We start from the raw sequence: 20,209 nt of genomic DNA, 5'->3' as shown, positions 1-20,209 counted from the left end.
CTGGGCCTCCTGAAGCTGCTGCCCCCGCGACCCGACCTCGGATAAGAGGAAGAAAATGGATGGATGGATGGATGGATGGATGGCGTAAGGTTCACGGCTTCTTTATTTCCATCGCATTGAGGAGAAAATCTAATCTTTAGATTGTTTGACGGAGCTTCGCATTGAATGTGCTGTCATTAAAATATGTTAACCAACTGGAGCCGTTCAATAAATGGATATAAATGATTCTTAGTGCTTTGGAGCTGTGGTTTGAACAAGGTTTTTAATGTTTCTGTCTCCTCTTCATTACAGTCACATGTCATTTTAAATAAAACCCTCAAATGGCCAGGATCACACGGGTCAAGTCATGACGGCCATGACCTGTGACCTTACTGCACAGGAATAAATAATGACGTCTGACATCAAAACAACTGTTTTCCAGAGTTCTGCCACCTCTTCACTACATCTGGTTTCATTTAACGTAATATTTACATTACGTTAAATGAATCAGTTATAATAACCATCATATTTCTATCTGAATGACTTTTCTTTCTTGATCTTCTTGCATAAAAACCTGAGAATGAAAAAGTGTTTTAATGGCCTGAAAGCTGGTGTTGCTGCTCACATTTCACCATCTAAATTCTGCTCTGTTGAAGTGGAGATGTAGAAACATGTGGAGGCTCATGACAAATTAATCTACACCTTCATAAAGCTCAAACTATTTAAAATTATTCTGTAATTGTTATTTAAGGCAGCATTTCAAATCCTCCTACTACATGAACATTCAGACGACAAAGAAATAAAATCAGAGTCGATTATTGAACGTCCAAAACTTCTTTATGATTCTCACTGGTTTTTAATGTACAGCTTAGCAGGAACAGATCAGCGACTAATCCAGACAGGAGATAAAATGACCTGAGAATAATAAACCATCTGTCCCTGAAGCTGGGACCTTTGACCTCCAACAGGAAACAGCAGCTGCAGTTTCCTGCTGATGCCCCGCCCCCAATCCTGAAAGGAAACATGAAACATTAAAACGTTTCCACCTCAAATCAGACATTCATGATGTTTCACACGTTCAGCCGGCAGAAGAAATAAAAACATCTCATCTGAATTAATTATTTACATTTCAGTAGGTAAAATATTTCCCATATTGTTCATCATTCAGTTTAACAGCAGTGAAGTTTACAGACCAAAGACCCAAATGTTACATTATCTCTGATAAAAACAGCTTAAATATATTTTATAAAAATACCTGCAACAGAAGATTTATGGTCATTTCTGACAAACCATGTTTGATTTCTACTTTCAACCTGAAAAACTAACATTTGTAAGAAAGTTTTTGGATGTTCAGGTTTGTTGAAAATGAACCAGAAAATTTTCAGGTTCATTTTCCTGAAATGAACCTGAAAACTAAAGAAAAACTTAAGTTTCCAAAATTCTCTCTAAACATACATGTCTCAGATAAAGCTCAGCTTTTAGCACCTATGAAGAGAGAACAAGGACATCAGCTGGAACATTAACTGATCATTGGGTAAATATTGACACATCCTTACAGGACATGCAGAGAATCACCTATAGATCCATCTCTGACATCATGAGGTTCACCACAACTTTCACTTTCTGGGAATAAGAACTTGGTTGTCAGAAAGTTCTCAGGATTGGTCGACATGTTGATGTTTCCATTCACAGCTGCATGTGACCTGATAAGAGCTGAACAGAGAGAGAGGACGTCTCCTCAGCCAATGGGAGCTCAGTCTGACATTGTCAATGCGTTTCTCCATCTGCAGATGTTCAGTAAAGTATTTGTTCCTTGAAACTTTGACTCTCAGCAAAGAACAAGTGCTTATTCCTTATCCCAGAGATCAACTGAAAGTTTTCTCCAAATCTCCATTCAGCCCATTTATCTCAAAGAGAATTTATTAAAAACAAAATGGCTCCTTCTCAGTTGCTGTGAGATTTCTGATGCATCCTCAGACTGGACTTGTGAGCGAAGCGCCTCCCACAGGGCTCACACCAGTAGGGCAGCTCTCCAGTGTGGGATCGCCTGTGACTCACCAGACCAAACCTTTTACTGAACCGTTTCTCACACTGATCACAGCTGTACGGTTTCTCTTTGGTGTGCGTTCTCATATGCCCTTCCAGGGTCCCTAAGCGACTGAACGCTTTGCCACATACTTCACATTTAAACGCTCTCTGACCTGTGTGTGTCACAATGTGACGCAGTAAATCGCCTCTTTGCCGACAGGTTTTTCCACAGCGGTCACACTTGTACGGTCTCTCCCCAGAGTGAATTCTTTGGTGGATTTTCAGACTGGAAAGCAATGCAAAGCTATTTCCACATTGGTCACAACTGTGGGGCTTTTCTTCCTGATGAATGCGCCGTTCGTGGTTCCGAAGGGTTCCTTTATCAATAAAAGACTTCCCACACTGCTTGCAGCTGAATGGTCTCTCTCCGGTGTGGATTCGTTGATGTCTCTGTAATTTGGCTTTGACTGGAAAAATGGCTCCACACTGGCCACAGCTGAGCGGCCCTGTCCCAGTCCGACGACGAGCCGTCCTTTTAGACGGTGAGGTCAGAGCGCCGGTCTGTTCCTACGGCAACATAGAGGGAGAGCTAAACACCATCTTGTTTAAAAGAAATTTAAACTTTTTTATAAGAGACACACAACTAACACAAGATGAATTTGGTCACATCTTTCATTCAGACAAAGTTAATGAGATAATTATCCTGATACTGAGTGAATGTATGTAAACTTCTGAATTCAAAAAGTTACATATATGTTTTCTTAAAAAGTTATGAATAAGTTTTCATATCTAACAATAGAAGTTTGATCTGATTTAACTTTTGACAGTGAGAAGAAATGATATTTATCTTTATATATTCATCTGGTTTCAGCTGTGGATGTTTTGGAGACTCAGAATTAAATCAAATGTAAGAGGAGGAAAAGTGGGACTACTTGGTTCCTGACCTGTGTGTGTGAAGAAAGGAGCCATTGTATGTTTTTACCCTGGTGTTGAATATTTAATTCTTCAACTGATATTTTAAATTATATTAAATGTGTAACTGATCTCCAGCAGGTGATCCGTATCTCAAAGTGTTTATGTTTCTTTTCTGTTTAATGAAGCAGAAAAATATCAAACAGGACCTGATGATCCAGCAGGTGATGTCCTGAAACGGCTCAGCTAGCAGCACTTTGAAGCTAAAATCATGCTTTCGTCAAACCAACGGATTTTTAAAATGTATTCTGGGACTCAGAGGTTAAACACTTAAGCTGCTATAAAGGACTGAAGAAAATAAAACAGCAATAAAACAAAACAGAAAAACCTTCAGAAGCATTAACTGTCGCCCCCTGCTGGTCAGGAGGAGTGATGACTCGATGCAAACTGATGGGTTTTCTTAGACAGAAACTTTTTCAACTACTTTGAACAATAATCAGTTTATTTTGCACTGCATGATGACGAGGATCAGGCAGTGAATGCGATTCAGGTGAATTTTTAATTACGTCAAGACGACGTCTGCTGTGGAAATTTACAAATAAACTCATGTGATTTTATTTCCTCTCAAGTTTTGATCCAGTAAAAAAAATATTCTTGAACCGAGACCAACCTGAACTGAAAGACCCGGTTGGGTCTGGAGGCTGGTGTGTAGAGTTGGCTGGTCCGGTTCTGGGTTTTGGAGGTCCGGTTCTGGGTTCTGGAGGTCCGGTTCTGGGTTCTGGAGGTCCATTTCTGGGTTCTGGAGGTCCGGTTCTGGGTTCTGGAGGTCCGGTTCTGGGTTCTGGAGGTCCATTTCTGGGTTCTGGAGGTCCGTTTCTGGGTTCTGGAGGTCCGGTTCTGGGATTTGGTTCTCCTCCTTCATTCTGCTCCGGCCTGATAAGTTTGAGAAAAACCTGAATGGTTCATATTTATAGTTTAAGAAATAAAGAAATCCTTCGCTAAAGAGAAAAGATTTGAACATCAAAACCCTCAGTCGGGTTTTGATGTTCAAGATTTAATTTTGTCAACATGAAATCTTGTTGCCTATGGATCCTGTGTTCTGTGAAACAGGATCTGAGGTGATAAGTGATCTGCTGATCTGCTAGAATAAATGCATCTTATTCTGCCACAGATCTCAGCAAAGCCATCATTCATACTGATACGTGATGCCATACATGTTCCTTTAGTATGTTCCTCTTACCGTGACACAAAGACTGGAGAGCTGTCGTTGGTACGCAACCCGCAGCAGAGAGCCAAGACGAGGGACGACCCCGTTACTTATACTCTTTAACAAACATCCTGGAGAGAGAGAGAAGAATGAATGGCCACTTCCTCCCTCCCAGGAAGGTCCACTGATTATAGTGCGGCCACTTCCTGTCTCGCAATGACCACGAGCTTCAGGCGTTGATCAGCAGGAGCTCAGAGCGTGATATGTATTATATGGTCAAGGAACATATTTAATATTTCTACATCAATCCTGTCATTAATTATTGTACTCACTGGAAAGTCATCCCTCCATTAATATCACATGAACTAACAAGACAGTTATTAATGTCTAGACATGAAACTTTATGTATATTTACTCTTGTTCCTTTTCCATTAAGACAAACTAATGACTAAACTAATTCATCCATCATTTCTTCAACTATGATACATTATGATCCGTCTTCTTGCTACAGACTATTGTGTGTATTAAAATCACTCCATAATTATCTTCTATGTAATTATAGAAGATAATTACATAGAAGATAATTACATAGAAGATAATTACATAGAATTATGTAATTATCTTCTATTATGAAGATTATGTATGTAATCTTCATGTCTTGACTTGACAAGTCTTGTCAAGTGAAAAGTCTTGACATTTCACTATCAAGACTTTTACAAGGGTTATAGTAATCTATCATTTTAATATTTCCATATTTTTTTATTAAATATTTCTATATTAACACATTCTAGTTCTTCATTGTGTTTTTCTTATAAGCTATAAGCTTTAATTAAAGTGGCACATCCGCCTCCACTGACTTCTATCCTGTCTTTCTATATCCGGGGATTTTAAGGTCAGGTTTCAACCATGTTTCTTGAATACATATTATATCTGGGATTATTTCTAAACCATAAATAAACTTTTTAAATTCTTGTCCATTGGCTACTAAACTTCTTGAATAATATGTAGAACCATAATAAAAGATTGAATCCTGAGCATTTTCTGTTGTTTCACTCAAAATGGTTTGAATCTGATCAGCTTGGATTTCTTTCATATCTAAAAATCTGTTAGGATTTATTTTATTTAATCACTTTTCTTCTTCATTTGTACTGTAACCTTGATAATATGACACATAAATGCTACAAAGTTCTCTATTTTCACCACCATTGAATCTTCATCCACTCTACATTAATGCTGTCTGTGTATTTGTTGTTGGTACCAACATGTCTGATCGTTCTGCCCTTTATTTGAATTACAAGTTTCAAAGAATCAAATCCTACTGTCTCCGTTCGTTACGTTCACTCGCTTCTCCTTCCGCCGTCTGCGGTAAATCCTCTCAGCGAAAAGGTTTATGGGAAATGTAGTCTCGCCACTTCCGCCTGTCGGAACCCAAAACTCTTTATGACTTACCGGATGGAGCTTCCAGCTACAGGCCGGGGAGGGGGGAGTCCTACTTCCCTCGGAGTTCTGTCGGAACCGGGACGCCCGCTGACCTGGACTCTGGTTGGTCCGGTTGTTTCTGGGCCGAACCGGTCAGATGATTCGGAGGTCTGAACCCGTCTGACAGCAGAAAATGAAATGAGCTGCTGTTCGGCGGGAACACGGATTCTTCTTCCTCTTCATGTTTATCGGAACACGTGGTGCATTACCGCCACCTGCTGGTCTGGTGGCGGTAATGCACCACGGCTCCACAAACTGGATCCCTTCATGTTCAAATATATTAATGTGTCTGAGATAAATATTACCTGAAAACTTTTAGTTCCTGCGTTATGTTGAAGTAAATTAATGAAATCTAGTTTCACTCTGATTATTTTTAGGTTTGGAGTCTGAATTCCTCACAGACAGTATAATATTCATAAAATACATTCACACAAGAAACATTTTGGGAAGAGCATTTTTACTGCACTTCTTACTGTTGCTCATGTTTTACCTTTGCTAGAGTAAAACATGTTGAAGTAATGTTTCTCTTGCCTGAGTAACATTATTATGAGGTGTCAATACTGTTAGTGAGTAAAATGTCTGGACACTGAATCCACTGCAACTTCACTAAATAAACAACAAACATGTTTTAAATAAACGGAACCGACAAACCTACAGAGAGAGACTTCATGTTTTCTATCTGCTGAACCTTTCATGTCATTTGAAGGTCAACAGGTGACACATTTTATATATAATAAATATATATATATATATCTCACCAGCAGCAGTTATCAGAGTCAGTCTGAATTTTCTAGAATAACAGAAAAGGACGATTTGAAGAAATGCATTTTATTTTCTTGACCGACCAGAACAAGCAGCCTGTATCTTCCAACATGTCCAGAACTGAAGGAACCGTGTGGATGAGGTGAAACGTCACCAGAAGACGACCAGCTGTCTTCTGCTTCAGCTCTTTTTGAGCTTTTTCTTTCCTCTGTTCTGGGTCTGGTGTTCTGATGGACGCCGTCTGTCCTCCTGCGGTCAGAACCGCCCTTCCTGTCGGTACCCGGACCCTCCAAACTGGAGAGGCTCCGGCCGTTGAAAGAACAAAAGGATTATCTGACCTGGAGGAACAGGACATACCTCTAGAACAGATTAAATCGGGACCAGAACCAAACCAATGCTAACAGGAAAACAACTCAAACCACCAAAACTGTGGGGAGCCTCTTCAGCCAACTGGCTCCTCAAAACGTATACTTCCTCTTAATCCATGTTCTTTTCCTCAGGGCGTATTGTTTTCTGGTGACCTGTTGACCTGCAGGCTGGCCGCAGGCTCTGACTGGTATCTTTAAGGGACTCAGTCTGACAAAGCAGGCGGCCATGTTTCTTATCTCCGAGGCATCGCCAGCCGCTCCCTCAGACTTCAGATCATATCTGCCAGCTTTGGAGGTTAACAGCAAACCTGAGGGGTCAGACTCCTCTAGGTTGGAGTCAGAGTCCTCCTGCAGAACTCTGCTGCACCTGGAGCTCCGAGCGATGGAGGAGCACTGGGTGGAGGGATTGGGGGAGGTGGAGGGTTTGGGGAAGATGGAGGGATTGGGGGAGGTAGAGGGTTTGGGGAAGATGGAGGGATTGGGGGAGGTGGAGGGTTTGGTGGAGGGTTTGGGGAAGGTGGAGGGATTGGGGAAGGTGGAGGGTTTGGTGGAGGGTTTGGGGAAGGTGGAGGGATTGGGGAAGATGGAGGGATTGGGGGAGGTGGAGGGTTTGGTGGAGGGTTTGGGGAAGGTGGAGGGATTGGGGAAGGTGGAGGGTTTGGTGGAGATGGAGGAGCACTGGGTGGAGGGATTGGGGGAGGTGGAGGGTTTGGTGGAGGGTGTGGGGAAGGTGGAGGGTTTGGTGGAGGGATTGGGGAAGGTGGAGGGTTTGGTGGAGGGATTGGGGAAGGTGGAGGGATTAGGGAAGGTGGAGGGTGTGGTGGAGGGATTGGGGAAGGTGGAGGGTTTGGTGGAGGGTGTGGTGGAGGGATTGGGGGAGGTGGAGGGTTTGGTGGAGGGTTTGGGGAAGGTGGAGGGTGTGGTGGAGGGATTGGGGAAGGTGGAGGGTTTGGTGGAGGGTTTGGGGAAGGTGGAGGGATTGGGGAAGGTGGAGGGGGTGGAGGGGTTGGGGGAGGTGGAGGGTTTGGTGGAGGGTTTGGGGAAGGTGGAGGGTGTGGTGGAGGGATTGGGGAAGGTGGAGGGTTTGGTGGAGGGATTGGGGAAGGTGGAGGGATTGGGGAAGGTGGAGGGTGTGGTGGAGGGATTGGGGAAGGTGGAGGGTTTGGTGGAGGGTTTAGGGAAGGTGGAGGGTTTGGTGGAGGGCTTGGGGGAGGTGGAGGGTTTGGGGAAGGTGGAGGGTTTGGTGGAGGGATTGGGGAAGGTGGAGGGTTTGGTGGAGGGATTGGGGAAGGTGGAGGGATTGGGGAAGGTGGAGGGTGTGGTGGAGGGATTGGGGAAGGTGGAGGGTTTGGTGGAGGGTTTAGGGAAGGTGGAGGGTTTGGTGGAGGGCTTGGGGGAGGTGGAGGGTTTAGGGAAGGTGGAGGGTTTGGTGGAGGGTTTGGTGGAGGGTTTAGGGAAGGTGGAGGGTTTGGTGGAGGGTTTGGGGAAGGTGGAGGGTTGGTGGAGGGTTTGGTGGAGGGTTTGGTGGAGGGTTTGGGGGAGGTGGAGGGTTTGGTGGAGGGATTGGGGAAGGTGGAGGGTTTGGTGGAGATGGAGGAGCATTGGGTGGAGGGATTGGGGGAGGTGGAGGGTTTGGGGAAGGTGGAGGGTGTGGTGGAGGGATTGGGGAAGGTGGAGGGTTTGGTGGAGGGTTTATGGAAGGTGGAGGGATTGGGGAAGGTGGAGGGTTTGGTGGAGGTGGAGGAGCACTGGGTGGAGGGATTGGGGGAGGTGGAGGGTTTGGTGGAGGGTTTGGGGAAGGTGGAGGGTTTGGTGGAGGGCTTGGGGGAGGTGGAGGGTTTGGTGGAGGGCTTGGGGGAGGTGGAGGGTTTGGTGGAGGGTTTGGGGAAGGTGGAGGGTGTGGTGGAGGGATTGGGGAAGGTGGAGGGTTTGGTGGAGGGTTTAGGGAAGGTGGAGGGTTTGGTGGAGGGCTTGGGGGAGGTGGAGGTTTTGGAGTTGATGGAGGGTTTGGTGGTGGAGGATTTTGGAGTGATGGATGGACTGGAACCTGAGAGCGGCTGTAGGTGTTGTTGGGCCGCCAGCTGACAGATCACCAACCACCTCACCTTCATGGCGTCCTGCAGAGAGGCGGCCCACCAGTTGGCCTTAAGCCGGTGAGCCGCGGCAGTGCCGACCCGATTCCCAGAACCCTTCGTCAGGGCGGATTGTGCCTGAATAGGAAGAGCGGATGAAGGTCAGGGCCGAGGCGAACAGGCGGCCTACCAGAGGAGGCGCCACAGCGCAGCGATACTCACGCAGTCGGCCATGATGGTCCTGATTAGCGTGAAGTTGATGTTGCCGCTCAGGCCCATTTCTGCCCACGCCAGCTTCACGTAGCGGTTTATCTTCCTGAAGTTCTTCGTCCCTGTGGTGAACAGGGTGTATTTGCTGGTGCCCCCCCGCTGGGCTTTGATGGGCACGAGCCGCTCAATCCAAGCGAACTCTCGGCACGTCAAGGCGATGGCTGCCTCACCGGACCGGGGCGAAGTCTGGTGCTTGGCCACCTGGGGGAGAGAGAGAGCTCATTCCTGAGTGGCCGGTCGGTTCAGAGGGTGTGTGAGCCGGCCTCCGTCTACCTACGCTGATCAGGATGCCCTCCTCGGTCATCTCCTTCTCCGCCTTGGAGACGTCAGCGTCCGTCAAGGCGGCGAACACTCTGGGCCGGAGTCCGCTGAGGCAGGACCAGTACGCCGCCAGGAAGCCGTACAGCAGGTAGAGGCTCCGGGTGGCACTGCAGTCCGTCTCCACCTCCGCTGGTACATGGAGGAGATCGGCCAGAGATCGGCCAGAGGTCGGCCAGACGTTAGTCAGAGGTCGGTCAGGTGAAAAACGGTCAGGTGAGATCGGTCAAGTGACAACCAGTCAGGTGAGAACCGGTCAGATGAGGTCAGAAACAGTCAGGTGAGAACAGTCAGGTGAGAACAGGTCAGATGAGGTCAGAAACAGTCAGGTGAGAACCGGTGCAGTAACGGGAGCAGAGACCCACCCAGGAGGTCCTCCACCCGGCCTGGAGCCAGCCGGAGGCAGGTGGTGATGGCGTCCAGACTCGACAGCTGCTCCCTCCTGAGCGGCTTCAGGTGGAAGACGTTTCTGCGGTCAGCGTCCCTGCTGGTCTTCTTCAGCACCTGGAGGATTTCAACCACCTGCGTCTGAGTGGCTGAAATCCGGCGGCGGCGCTGGGGCCGAGCGGCCAGCAGGAACTCCAGGAACCAGCAGGCGCTGCGGAGGTAGGACCGGACGGTGCTGAACGTCTTCCCCCTGCTGAGCATCACCTGGATCCAGCTGTGGAGGAGGAGGCAGGTTGGACCAGCTGCTGGTTTCATCCAGCTGACTGTAGCTGGACTGACTGTTACGCTTATTATTACTGTGAATTCTTGGATAATTAAAACGCATTATGAATTTTGAGCCGATATTCTATAACTTGATGATTTTTATTAGATAATGAGTTTATTAAACTTGTTGAATAGAATTAAATCACATAATTATCCAATTTACTGTGTGATATATAGATTTAAGGGTTTTATATTAGTGGTTTGTGGGTCACATGTGGGGTTCCTCAGGGCTCCGTCCTTGGACCGCTCTATATCTGTAAGCTCCCATTAGCTCAGGTTGTAACTGGAAGTAAGATTAGTTACCATGACGACAGATGATACACAGCTCTACATAATGATGTCACCAGGTGACCTTTGACCCCATCCAATCACTGAACAGATGCTGAGAACAGATCAATGTGTGAGTGAGACAAAACTTTCTCCAGTTGAACAGAAACAGAACTTATTACCTTTGGACCTAAAGAGGAGCAATCTAGAGCTATAGATCTAGAGTTATATACCTAGAGCTGTAGATCTAGAGTCAGTTTCAGTTCTTCCAGCTGGAAACTAGAGAGCAGGCTGACCTCTGACCTCTGCCCTGACCCTCTGGTTCCACGGTGGTCCTTCTAGCAGCTGCAGAACATTTCAGGACCAGAAATGTTCTGGTCGGTTCTGCACCACCTGGTTCTACATCACCTAATTCGACCTGTCCTGGGCTGCTGGTCCACTAGGACTAAACCAGCTGTCTGTCTCCATGGGGACGTCCCCTGATGCTGGTGACTAACCTACTGAACCTCATAGCTGGAGCTGGAAGCTACTCACAGACGTATCCTGGCCACGTTGTGTAAGAAGCTCCAGTCCGACAGCCTCCAGTGTCCATCGGACATGAAGCCGAGGAAGGCCTGCACCCCCCTGAGTCGGGTCAGGGCGTCTTTCTTGGCCTCCAGACCCAGAACCAGGACCGCCTGGAACTGGGTCAGGCACTCGTCTACAGTGAGAGATGGAGCGAGGAGTTACTGTCTGCAGAGTGAAGCTGAGAGGAAACCTGGGAGAAAACTCACTCATGGACTCCGGCAGACGGAGGTGTCCCATCAGACGTCCTCTTCCTGTCCCAGAGATCCACTGGGAGCTACTGGGATCTCCTGTGGAGGTCGTCATGGACGCCACCTTCTCGCCCTCGATCCTCTCCATGTTTGTGACGACCTTGGTGAGCCGGAGGAGCAGCAGAGTGAGCAGAGCTGAGGGTCACCAGCAGAGACACGAGGTCCTGATGATCTCACCGTGGTTCCTGGGACCACCAGCTGCGTCCAGGAGGGGGCGCCGCCCTCTCTCTCTTCCTCTCTCTCGCCCTCTGCCTGCTGCCTCCGCCTCTTGCGCTGTCAGACAGACGTCAGTCACATGGCTGTGTTGCAGAAACACTCGGTGCTGCGGCCCACCCACCGGCTGCAGGCCTTCCTCTGCCCCGCCGGCCGCAGCGCTGCGCTTCGACCCCATCAGGACCCGCTCCAGCCGGCCCACTCTCGCCTCCAGTTCGCTCTTCTCCCACTCCAGCTTTCTGAGTCGTGACTTGTATCTGAAAGCAAACAACACCCGGCTGTCAGGTTCTGCCTCCTCCCAGAAACCGTCTCTGGACACCAGGAGCGGCTGCTTACGGCTGGAACAGCTCAGTGCAGCAGCCTGGCTGCATCCAGCTCCTGTCCTCCGGCCCAGGGGCTTCGGGGGTCTTAGCCCGGCTCGACTCTTTGCCCCTCTCATCCACAGTATGTGGCTGGATGTTGGTGTGGCCGGCCGACCAGGTGAGCTGTGACTTTGACGCCTTCTTCACCTGGTGACCACCTTCCAGGTGTTTCCACAGGCCGGACTGGCAGATGGGGCAGCACCGCAGGGGGCCGGACGTTCTCTGAAACTTAACAACATAGAACCGAGTCTCAGGGTTCGTCTTCAGCCTGGTCAGTCAGCCTGAACCCAACTTCAGAAGGTCCGGATAGGATGGGGAGGTTTGATGTGTTGGTTTCCTATCGTCACCATCAGAACCCGCCCTGATGAAGAGGACGGGTTCTGATGACTGAGAACCTCAGAGGATGGGAAAACAGGATTTTACGTAAAGTCCGGAGGATGAAGGTCAGGCCTGACCATCAAAGACAACAACTCTGGAGAACCTTTACTTAGAGAGCTGCAGCTAAATGTCATTTCTCTCTGGATCAATAAAGTGATTAGTGTTTAACTGAATGCAGTGGCTGGGAAAAGCTCCTCTGAGTTCAGTTTACACAGGAAGTACCTCGAAACGGGCAAAAGTCTTTGTGCCCCAAAGGCCTCAACCAATCAGGGCAACAAACACAAAACTTAGCCAGAAGACGTGTGCTGTCATTAACCACAGGATGGTGGCGCTGTGGAGCCAAAGCCAGTCCTCTCTGAGGAGCCCAGAGATCCTGGGGCCAAACCTAAGACAGGAACACTTCCTGCCCGGTGATGAGGACCAACTCTGACCTTCAGAGAGTTTAGGTTGAACAACAAGGTCGTTTGTTTTAAGCCTCAAAATCTCAAAGTTTTTCTGATTTTTATGTTAAAAAATCACTGAAAATATTTTGTAATGTAATTTTTCTTTCTTTATCGTTGCAGATTTCCCATCAGGTTTTGGTGTCTGTACCTGAACACTGACCTGCAGAGCAGAGACAGACGTTTGGGTCTGGGTGGTGTCCAGAGTGTGGCGGTCCAGTTCTGGGTCCTGGTGGTCCGGTTCTGGGTCCTGGCGGTGCTCCTGGTTCTCAGCCAGGTTAACTTCCTCAGTTTCCTCTACCTTCACCTGAGTCCTAAGCCCCTGGTCCTCCTCTACCTTCACCTCCTGGTCCTCCTCCTTCATTCTGCTCCTGCCTGATAAAATCTCAGGTCTTCAGTTGAAGTTTCTGCAGAAACTTTGATCCTCACCCTGTTAGAAACAGAAGCTGATGAGGTTCATTAAACTTTTAGCTGCTGTACAGGTTGAATGACCCTTTGCAGGGTCTGGACAGGTTTTCTGTGGATTTTTGCCCTGATTGCTGCTGTGAAGCTGCCCTGCATGCAGCAGACAGGAGGCTTTTCCCTCTCCCTCCTCAGAAACACATTCAGTTTGGTTTGAATGTCTTGGTTGGTTTTTATTAGGGTTGTTTTGGATTTTGCTTATTTTTGGTTATTTATGGCTTTGCATTAATCTAATTTATTTTCTAATTTTAGTATAATTTAATCATTTTATAATTGTATCCTTTTTCATGAAGTCAGAAACTCCTTGTGTAACCACAATGAGCCTGGTGGACAAACGGAACTATTTATAAAAAATTAGACAAAAGTAAATCGTATAATTTTCTTTCTACCATTTTGTTTTGTTCTTTCACATTAAATTCCAATGAAATACTAATTTACTGATTCTGATTACTTTTGCTACCCACCGTTTATTGACCATTTTTCCGTGACGTCACGTTCCCCAGACCCCGCCCACTCCGCCATGACGGACGTCAAAACAACCGATGCGTTTCTTTAAAGCCCGTGTAAAAACAGATCTGTTATCTGATATGATTCTGTTTAGTGGATTTCACTTTAAAAATGGTCACAGGATGGAAACCAAACTTATTTTATAGTTATAAAATAAGTTTAGTTTTTTAAAAACTTATTATAAAAATAAGTTTTTATAAAATAAAAACTTCATTAAACGTTTTTAATGAAGAAAGATGGCGGCGATGGACAGCAGCCGTCAATCCTAATGACTCATTAGTCTTCAGATTAACGTTCATATACTCTATCATTATGATTAGAAAGATATCAAATATCACGTTAAGAAGGGACCAAGTAACCAATAGCAACCATGGAGGCGCGCCGTCACTAGCCTAGCATGCGGTTAAAACTGGTTAGCATCCCGTCCTTTGTCGGTTTTTAATCCCGCTCCGGTTTAAGAGGAAACGCCGTTAATGGCATAGTGATAAATTGTGGCGTGAATTCAGGAAAAATCTGTAATTTGATCAACACATCGGGTCGGTTGGTAAGCTAGCTGTTTCAAACAGCCAACCAGGTGAGAAACGTTCACAGATTAGCTCGACTGAACAAGTAGAGCCATGAAGAAACTGACAAAAACAACTTGGGGAAAAAAATAAGTCGCTCAGTTCAGTGCTGCCGTCCGCCATGAAGGACTTCACACGTCCATCATGGCGCCTCGAATGAAAGTGACGTAGTTGATGCACTTGAACGCACCATGGCTTCAAATGCTGTGGCCTCGTTTAGCAGTGAACCTGAACGCAACCAAACCAAACCAGAGACATTACCGAGTTCAAACAGAACCAGAACCTTACTCTACATGAACAGTTCCAGCCCAATAGTTCACCCGTTACCATGAGAACCGGCAGCAGAACCTTCCCGAACCGAAGCTGCTCAGCTCCAGCTCTGACCTCCGCCTGTCGGAACCCAAAACACTCTTTCGGACTTACTGGAGGGAGCTTCCAGCTACAGGCCGGGGAGGGGGGGGAGTCCCACTTCCCTCGGAGTTCTGTCGGAACCGGGACGCCCGCTGACCTGGATCAGATTAGTTGTCCAACAGCAAACTATGTTTACCGCCACCTGCTGGTCTGGAGGATCAGAAACTGGATCCTTTCAGTTAATTACCTGATCAATTTTAAATCTTTATTTAATTTGTAGCAAACAGACTAAATCATGTTTCACTCTAATTTTGTTGAGGTTTTGATGTTTCTCCTCATATTTCTGACGGTTATTATATAAAACTCATTATCTCCATCTTTATTCCAATGTTTGTTTAACAGAAAAAGAAAAACACTAAACAGCGCCAAGAGGTTTGCTGAAGATTTTCACAAAAATAAACATCAGGGTCACAGTTTTTCATTCCCTGCTTTAAAACCCAATCAGTGATTCATGTTTTAAGTATCAATCAGTTTATCTGTGCAGCACATTTAAGCAACAGACAGCAGCAGGTCCAGGACTGGACGGTGAGTTCCCTGATGAAGCCAGTTGGATCTGAGATAGCATTAAATGCTACATTAAGCTATCACTGTTACCGTCCCCCACTATAATGAACCTATCAGGATTTAACTCTACATCAGATTTTAAGAGCCTGGAGGACGAAACGAAACACCAAACTGAAGTTGTTTCAGCTATACTGTTAGTTTTAAAACGTGTTTATGTGTTAACACTTTGAATGAATGTGGTTGAAAGTCTAAACTGGATGTTCATATTGATGCTCCTCCCTCCCTGTTAGCCTAAATGTAGCTTCTAATGCTAACAGTCTGAACCAGCTTAGTCAAAGTCCTATCACCAAACATTAGAGCCTGTGACACATTCAGGGAAGACATGGAGAGCTGGTTTGGTTTCAGCTAAGGTTTATTTAGTACAGGCTGTTTCCATGGTAACGGCAGTAAAAGCGGCGTTGCTGTAATTCAGTGGAAGCTGTGGTGATGACTGGTCCCTAAGGAGAATGAAGCCTGCAGAACATCTACAGGTTCTGGTTTCAGCGAAAAGAAACACGGCGTCATCTGCATAGAGGCGCAGAGAGTCACTGAAGGTCAGAGGTCAGGGACCTCAAATGTGGCGCCTTCATTTGCTAATTTGGCTGAAATAATCAGAACAGCTGTAACTGAGAGAGAAACCAGCAGAGCAACAGGAAACCAGCGCAGACTCCTCACTTTGCTGCTGCCGCCTCCTCAGGAGGAGCAGCCAGCCCCCACGGCATGCTGGGTAAATATCCAGCCAGCCACTCCCCCCAGCTGCTCCTCAGCACCTCCTCCGCTCCTCGGCCCGCCTCCCATCCTCCCACCACCCAGTCCAGCTCCTCTCTCTCTCCCCCAGCCTCCTCCCGCTCCTCCCTCAGAATCACACTGTAGCGTTTCCTGGAGACTCCTCCTGCTCCTCCTGCCACCTCCTCCTCCCTCCCGCTCCCTCTCTTCCTGCCTCCGTCCTCCGCAGAGACCTGGCACTCCTCTAGCACTTCCCTCCATCCCTCCAGCTCCTCCTCTCTGCTGACCAGGCGGTACATGCTCCTCCTGTACACTCCTCTGTCCTCCCTCCCTCCCCCGTCTCCTGCTGGCTTCAGAGTAACCGTCTGTCCTCCCTCCTCCCTCCCAGCTGCATCTCCTCCCTCTCTGTGGACAAACAGCAGGGAGCGGTACAACGCCACCACTCCTCCATCTGCCTCCTCCTCCTTCCTCAGCAGAGGAAGGCCCTCCCTGGCCTTTGCCCTCCTTGCTAGCATTAGCCTCAGCGGCTTGTAGAGCTTCTGGTAGCAGAAGAAGAACCTCAGCAGAGTCAGCAGGACCAACGCCGCCGACGCCGCGCAGAGCAACAGGCAGCCTGCAGACAGCCAGACGCACAACACTGCTGCCCTGCTGGCAGGAACCATGCTGACATGCTGCCCCCTGCTGGCAGGAACATCTGGAACCAGAGAGGTATTAACAACTGAAACTAGAGGAACTTCAGTAGTTATGGGGACTACAGTAGTTATGGGGACTACAGTAGTTATGGGGACTTCAGTAGTTATGGGGACTTCAGTAGTTATGGGGACTTCAGTAGTTAGGGGACCATGAGTAGTCGGGTGTGCAGTCCAATTAAACGGGCCAACTGATGAACTTCCTGTTTGCGTCGCTGAGCTGGAGTGATGGGTTCGTTGCTTCGGACTGGTGAAGGTCTGGTACCAGGACCATGTGACTCTGTGGCGGACTGAGGCCTGCTCTGCAGACGCAGTCGTGAGGTCAGGGGTCGTGGGTTGAGGAGCTGCAGCTGGAGGTTCTGTGCCGGATGGTTGGACTGAAGCAGCTGGAGCTGTCGGGTCAGGAGGAAGTGAGGTCACTGGCTGGTAGAAGTCTCCAGGTGGTTCTGGTTCTCCGTCTGCTGAGCAGAGATCGGACTCTTCCAGAGTCACTACAGGTTTCCCCTGGTGGTGCCGTGGAGAGTCGCACACCTGGGAACAAACGTTACAGAGTTTAGCTTCCAGATGAGCCCAAGCAGCAACGTCTGAGTGACGTATGTCTACGTTTGGTGAAGAGATTTTCCTCTCGGTTTTTGTAAAAACGCTCTGAAGCAGCGGTTGATGGAAACGGCATCATCTGAGTTGAAGAACAGATGGTAACATGTTAGTTGAATAAGTTCTGCTGCAGCGAACGCTGCCACCTACTGGTGGGTCTGTACCTTACCAGAGGCACCAAACTCCAAGTCCAAACCTCTTACCCAAAGGCGGGAGACCATGACGTTTCTCTGAGCGCTGCATGCTAGCTAGCAACCGCTACGTCTTGTTTACTCCAGCCAATCGTAGCGTCAACATCTGATGACATCACACTCGGCGGTGATTCCCTCTAATCCAGCAGGTGGAAACTCAACTAATTCACTTTTTCTTTTTCCAACATTTTAAAAGTTTTCTCCAAAGTGGCATGACATGAATGGAAACCTAGCTTGAGTTCAACATGGCCGCCGCTGTTAGCTGAGTTAGCCGCATTCAGAGAGACTCTGCAGAGGATCACAGCTGGTCATGTAGTTTAATATGTCTGACCTGTAGTTCATGTAGTTTAATGCATCTCATGTAGCTCCTCTGTTAATATAAAAACACAAACATTCCTTACTTTTCTGTTAATTTTTAAGTTATATTTTTGGTTTTTTAGAGGAATTTCTGTTTAGTTTTTTGGAGGATTTATTTTAGCTTTTGATTTCAACATGCAGGATGTTTCATCCAACCAGAACGGGCAGCAGAAGCAGTTATTCCAGAACGAGGAGACGAAGTCAGCTCACCACGCTGTCCACAGCGTTCGTGATGAGGGCGCCGTCTCGGACGTAGATGTTGAACTCAAAGTCGTCCAGGTATCTGCGGAGGTAACCAAGGGAACAGGAGCAGGCCCAGGGGTTGAGAGACAGGTACAGGTATGGCACGTCCTCCTTATGGCTGAACCAGCCATCAGGCATCACCTGGATCTGACGACCAAGAACCAGAATCAGACATTTTTATTTTGTAGTTCAGCTTTAAGGTGCAGAGTGGATCGATCTGGACCAGTGTAGCCCAGAGTGGGTCCTGGCGGCCCAGAGTGGGTCCTGGAGGCCCAGAGTGGGTCCTGGAGGCCCAGAGTGGGTCCTGGAGGCCCAAAGTGGGTCCTGGAGGCCCAGAGTGGGTCCTGGAGGCCCAGAGTGGGTCCTGGAGGCCCAAAGTGGGTCCTGGAGGCCCAGAGTGGGTCCTGGAGGCCCAAAGTGGGTCCTGGAGGCCCAGAGTGGGTCCTGGAGGCCCGGCATCCTGCATGTTTTATTCTCTCCCTGGTTTTATACACCTGGATCAAATGATGGATCATTAGAGGACTGAGAGGAACATTGACCTGCTGAGGAGGTTGTTACTGCCACCAGGGAGAGAATAAAACATGCAGGATGCCTCCAGGACCCACGTTGGGCTCCACTGGTCTAAATGTTGTGATGTTCGGTTTTAACCCTCACAGTTCATCACCATCAGAACCTCCACCGACGGCTCAGTTAAAGTTTTCCTGGAAATACTCTGTACTGTAATCACCAGGTTGTGTTAGCACAATGTGTTAGCACGGTGTGTTAACATGGTGTGTTAGCATTGTGTGTTAGCACAATGTGTTAGTACGATGTGTTAACATGGTGTGTTAGCATTGTGTGTTAGCTCGGTGTGTTAGCACGATGTGTTAGCATGGCTGGGCTCCAGCTGCTCACCTGGTTGTTCTCCAGGTAGAGGGTTTTTATGGCTGACAGCGGGTGGAGCATGAGAGCAGGAAGGATGGAGATGCGATTGGCCGTCAGGTCCAGGATCTGCAGGATGGACACACTTTTCAGTTTCCATGGTCCCGACTAGGTTTATCTCGATCTCTAGCTCTAATTATCCTCTCTCTCCCTGCAGATGGCCTCGCCACAGCGACCGGCTGACCTTCAACACGCTGAGCCCAGAGAAGCTGCGGTCGGTCAGAGACACCAAGGAGTTGTTCTGCAGGTAGAGTTCAGTCAGAGCGGGACAGGCGGCGAAGGCGTCATCAGGGAGGAACGTCAGGCGGTTGGAGCCCAGCCGGAGGACGGAGAGGCCGGTCAGAACCGGGGCAGAGCTGGGGGCCACGGCCGGAACCTGGAGGGCCACACACACACCACAGACACACACACACCAGCCTTAATATGCCACATTCACCTGGAGGGTCACATACACACATCTTAACTACATTGACCAGCAGCTAGACCTGGTTGGCTGTGAGGTCCAGCTCATACAGGTCTGGAAACACCTGGAAGGAGGTCCAGGACAGGCTGGAGAACAGGTTAGATGGAAACAACAAGACCTGGAGAAGAAACGACAAAGTTCAAGGTCAGGTTTCCAACTTCTCCAGACAGAAACTACACAAAGAAAAGTGTTACATCCAGATGTTTGTCCAGAGGTGCTAGCATGTCCAGATGTTTGTCCAGAGGTGCTAGCATGTCCAGATGTTTGTCCTGAGATGCTAACATTTCCAGATGTTCTGAGACAGAACCGGGTCGTGGTACCTGCGTCTGCTGGTCCAGTCCTGCTGGGACGTGGCTGAACCCGGCGCCGCTGCAGTTCTCCCTCGGCCGGTGGTCCTTGTCCCTGTCACTGAGGCAGCCAGGCACCGAGGCGGCCATGGCTCCGTGCAGCAGGAGGAAGAGGAGGAGGAGGAAGAGCTGCATGCTGACTGAGGCTCAGTGGCTCTGAGGTGAAGCGAAGGAGCTGCAGGAGGAGAAGCTCCATCCTGGTTTCTGAGAGGCGGTTTGACGGGCAGCTGCTGCTGCAGCAGGAAGTGAGATAAGGCTCCCGTCTCCTGCTGAGTTCCTCCACGTCGCTGCGGTTGTTGCTCTGCATTATCTGGAGGAACAAACTTCCTGCTGTTCAGATGAGTGGAGGCTCAGCTGCAGACAGGAAACGTTCATCAAGCTCAGACGTGTTTAAGGAGGAAACGACCAGCTGCAGCTGCTGCTGCTGCAGCTGCCTGAGCTAACTCTGGTTAAACTAACACTGCTGGCTCATTCACATTCAACACATTACGAGGCCCTGATGAATTGGTTGTTCACTCTAAAGCTAAATGTTTTCATTCACTGTAGGCAGAAAGTCATTAAAATAAACTGAAATAAAGGAACCGTCAGTCTGCAAGGAAAGAATCTAAAGT

At 48.1% G+C, this 20,209-nt stretch overlaps 3 protein-coding genes across 5 annotated transcripts; all 3 read right to left on the bottom strand.

The window, feature by feature from the left end:
- Nucleotides 1-794: 794 nt before the first annotated feature.
- On the bottom strand, nucleotides 795-5,777 carry LOC103460302 (uncharacterized). Of its 2 annotated transcripts, none has more exons than XM_081599081.1 (4): nucleotides 5,446-5,777; nucleotides 4,160-4,257; nucleotides 3,590-3,852; nucleotides 795-2,574 (listed from the first exon to the last, which is right to left on the bottom strand). In XM_081599081.1, exons 3-4 carry the CDS (start codon nucleotides 3,839-3,841, stop codon nucleotides 1,924-1,926), a joined length of 903 nt encoding a protein of 300 aa, XP_081455207.1. In that variant the 5' UTR covers nucleotides 3,842-3,852; nucleotides 4,160-4,257; nucleotides 5,446-5,777; the 3' UTR covers nucleotides 795-1,923. The 2 variants fall into 2 exon arrangements, with proteins under 2 accessions (XP_081455207.1, XP_008400626.2); XM_008402404.3 differs by having other exon boundaries at nucleotides 5,576-5,777.
- Nucleotides 5,778-6,417: 640 nt separating this feature from the next.
- LOC103460303 (uncharacterized) lies at nucleotides 6,418-15,742 on the bottom strand. 2 transcript variants are annotated; one of them, XM_081599076.1, is made up of 11 exons: nucleotides 14,537-15,742; nucleotides 12,733-13,011; nucleotides 11,738-11,991; nucleotides 11,526-11,658; nucleotides 11,366-11,461; nucleotides 11,147-11,288; nucleotides 10,908-11,073; nucleotides 9,761-10,056; nucleotides 9,355-9,527; nucleotides 9,030-9,278; nucleotides 6,418-8,945 (listed from the first exon to the last, which is right to left on the bottom strand). In XM_081599076.1, the coding sequence occupies exons 2-11, from the start codon at nucleotides 12,943-12,945 to the stop codon at nucleotides 7,062-7,064; spliced, it is 3,606 nt and encodes a 1,201-aa protein (XP_081455202.1). In that variant the 5' UTR covers nucleotides 12,946-13,011; nucleotides 14,537-15,742; the 3' UTR covers nucleotides 6,418-7,061. The 2 variants fall into 2 exon arrangements, with proteins under 2 accessions (XP_081455202.1, XP_081455203.1); XM_081599077.1 differs by having other exon boundaries at nucleotides 12,745-13,011.
- Nucleotides 15,743-17,767: 2,025 nt separating this feature from the next.
- gp1ba (glycoprotein Ib platelet subunit alpha) lies at nucleotides 17,768-19,940 on the bottom strand. The gene is made up of 5 exons (XM_008402407.3): nucleotides 19,572-19,940; nucleotides 19,274-19,369; nucleotides 18,973-19,164; nucleotides 18,762-18,857; nucleotides 17,768-18,014 (listed from the first exon to the last, which is right to left on the bottom strand). The coding sequence occupies exons 1-5, from the start codon at nucleotides 19,731-19,733 to the stop codon at nucleotides 17,826-17,828; spliced, it is 735 nt and encodes a 244-aa protein (XP_008400629.2). The 5' UTR covers nucleotides 19,734-19,940; the 3' UTR covers nucleotides 17,768-17,825.
- Nucleotides 19,941-20,209: the final 269 nt, after the last annotated feature.

This window comes from Poecilia reticulata, chromosome 18, assembly GCF_904066995.2.
Source record: "Poecilia reticulata chromosome 18, P_reticulata-male-v2, whole genome shotgun sequence".
Classification (NCBI taxonomy): Eukaryota; Metazoa; Chordata; class Actinopteri; order Cyprinodontiformes; family Poeciliidae; genus Poecilia; species Poecilia reticulata.
The sequence above is the reverse complement of the archived record's forward strand: the minus strand, read 5'-3'. Positions and strand labels throughout refer to the sequence as shown.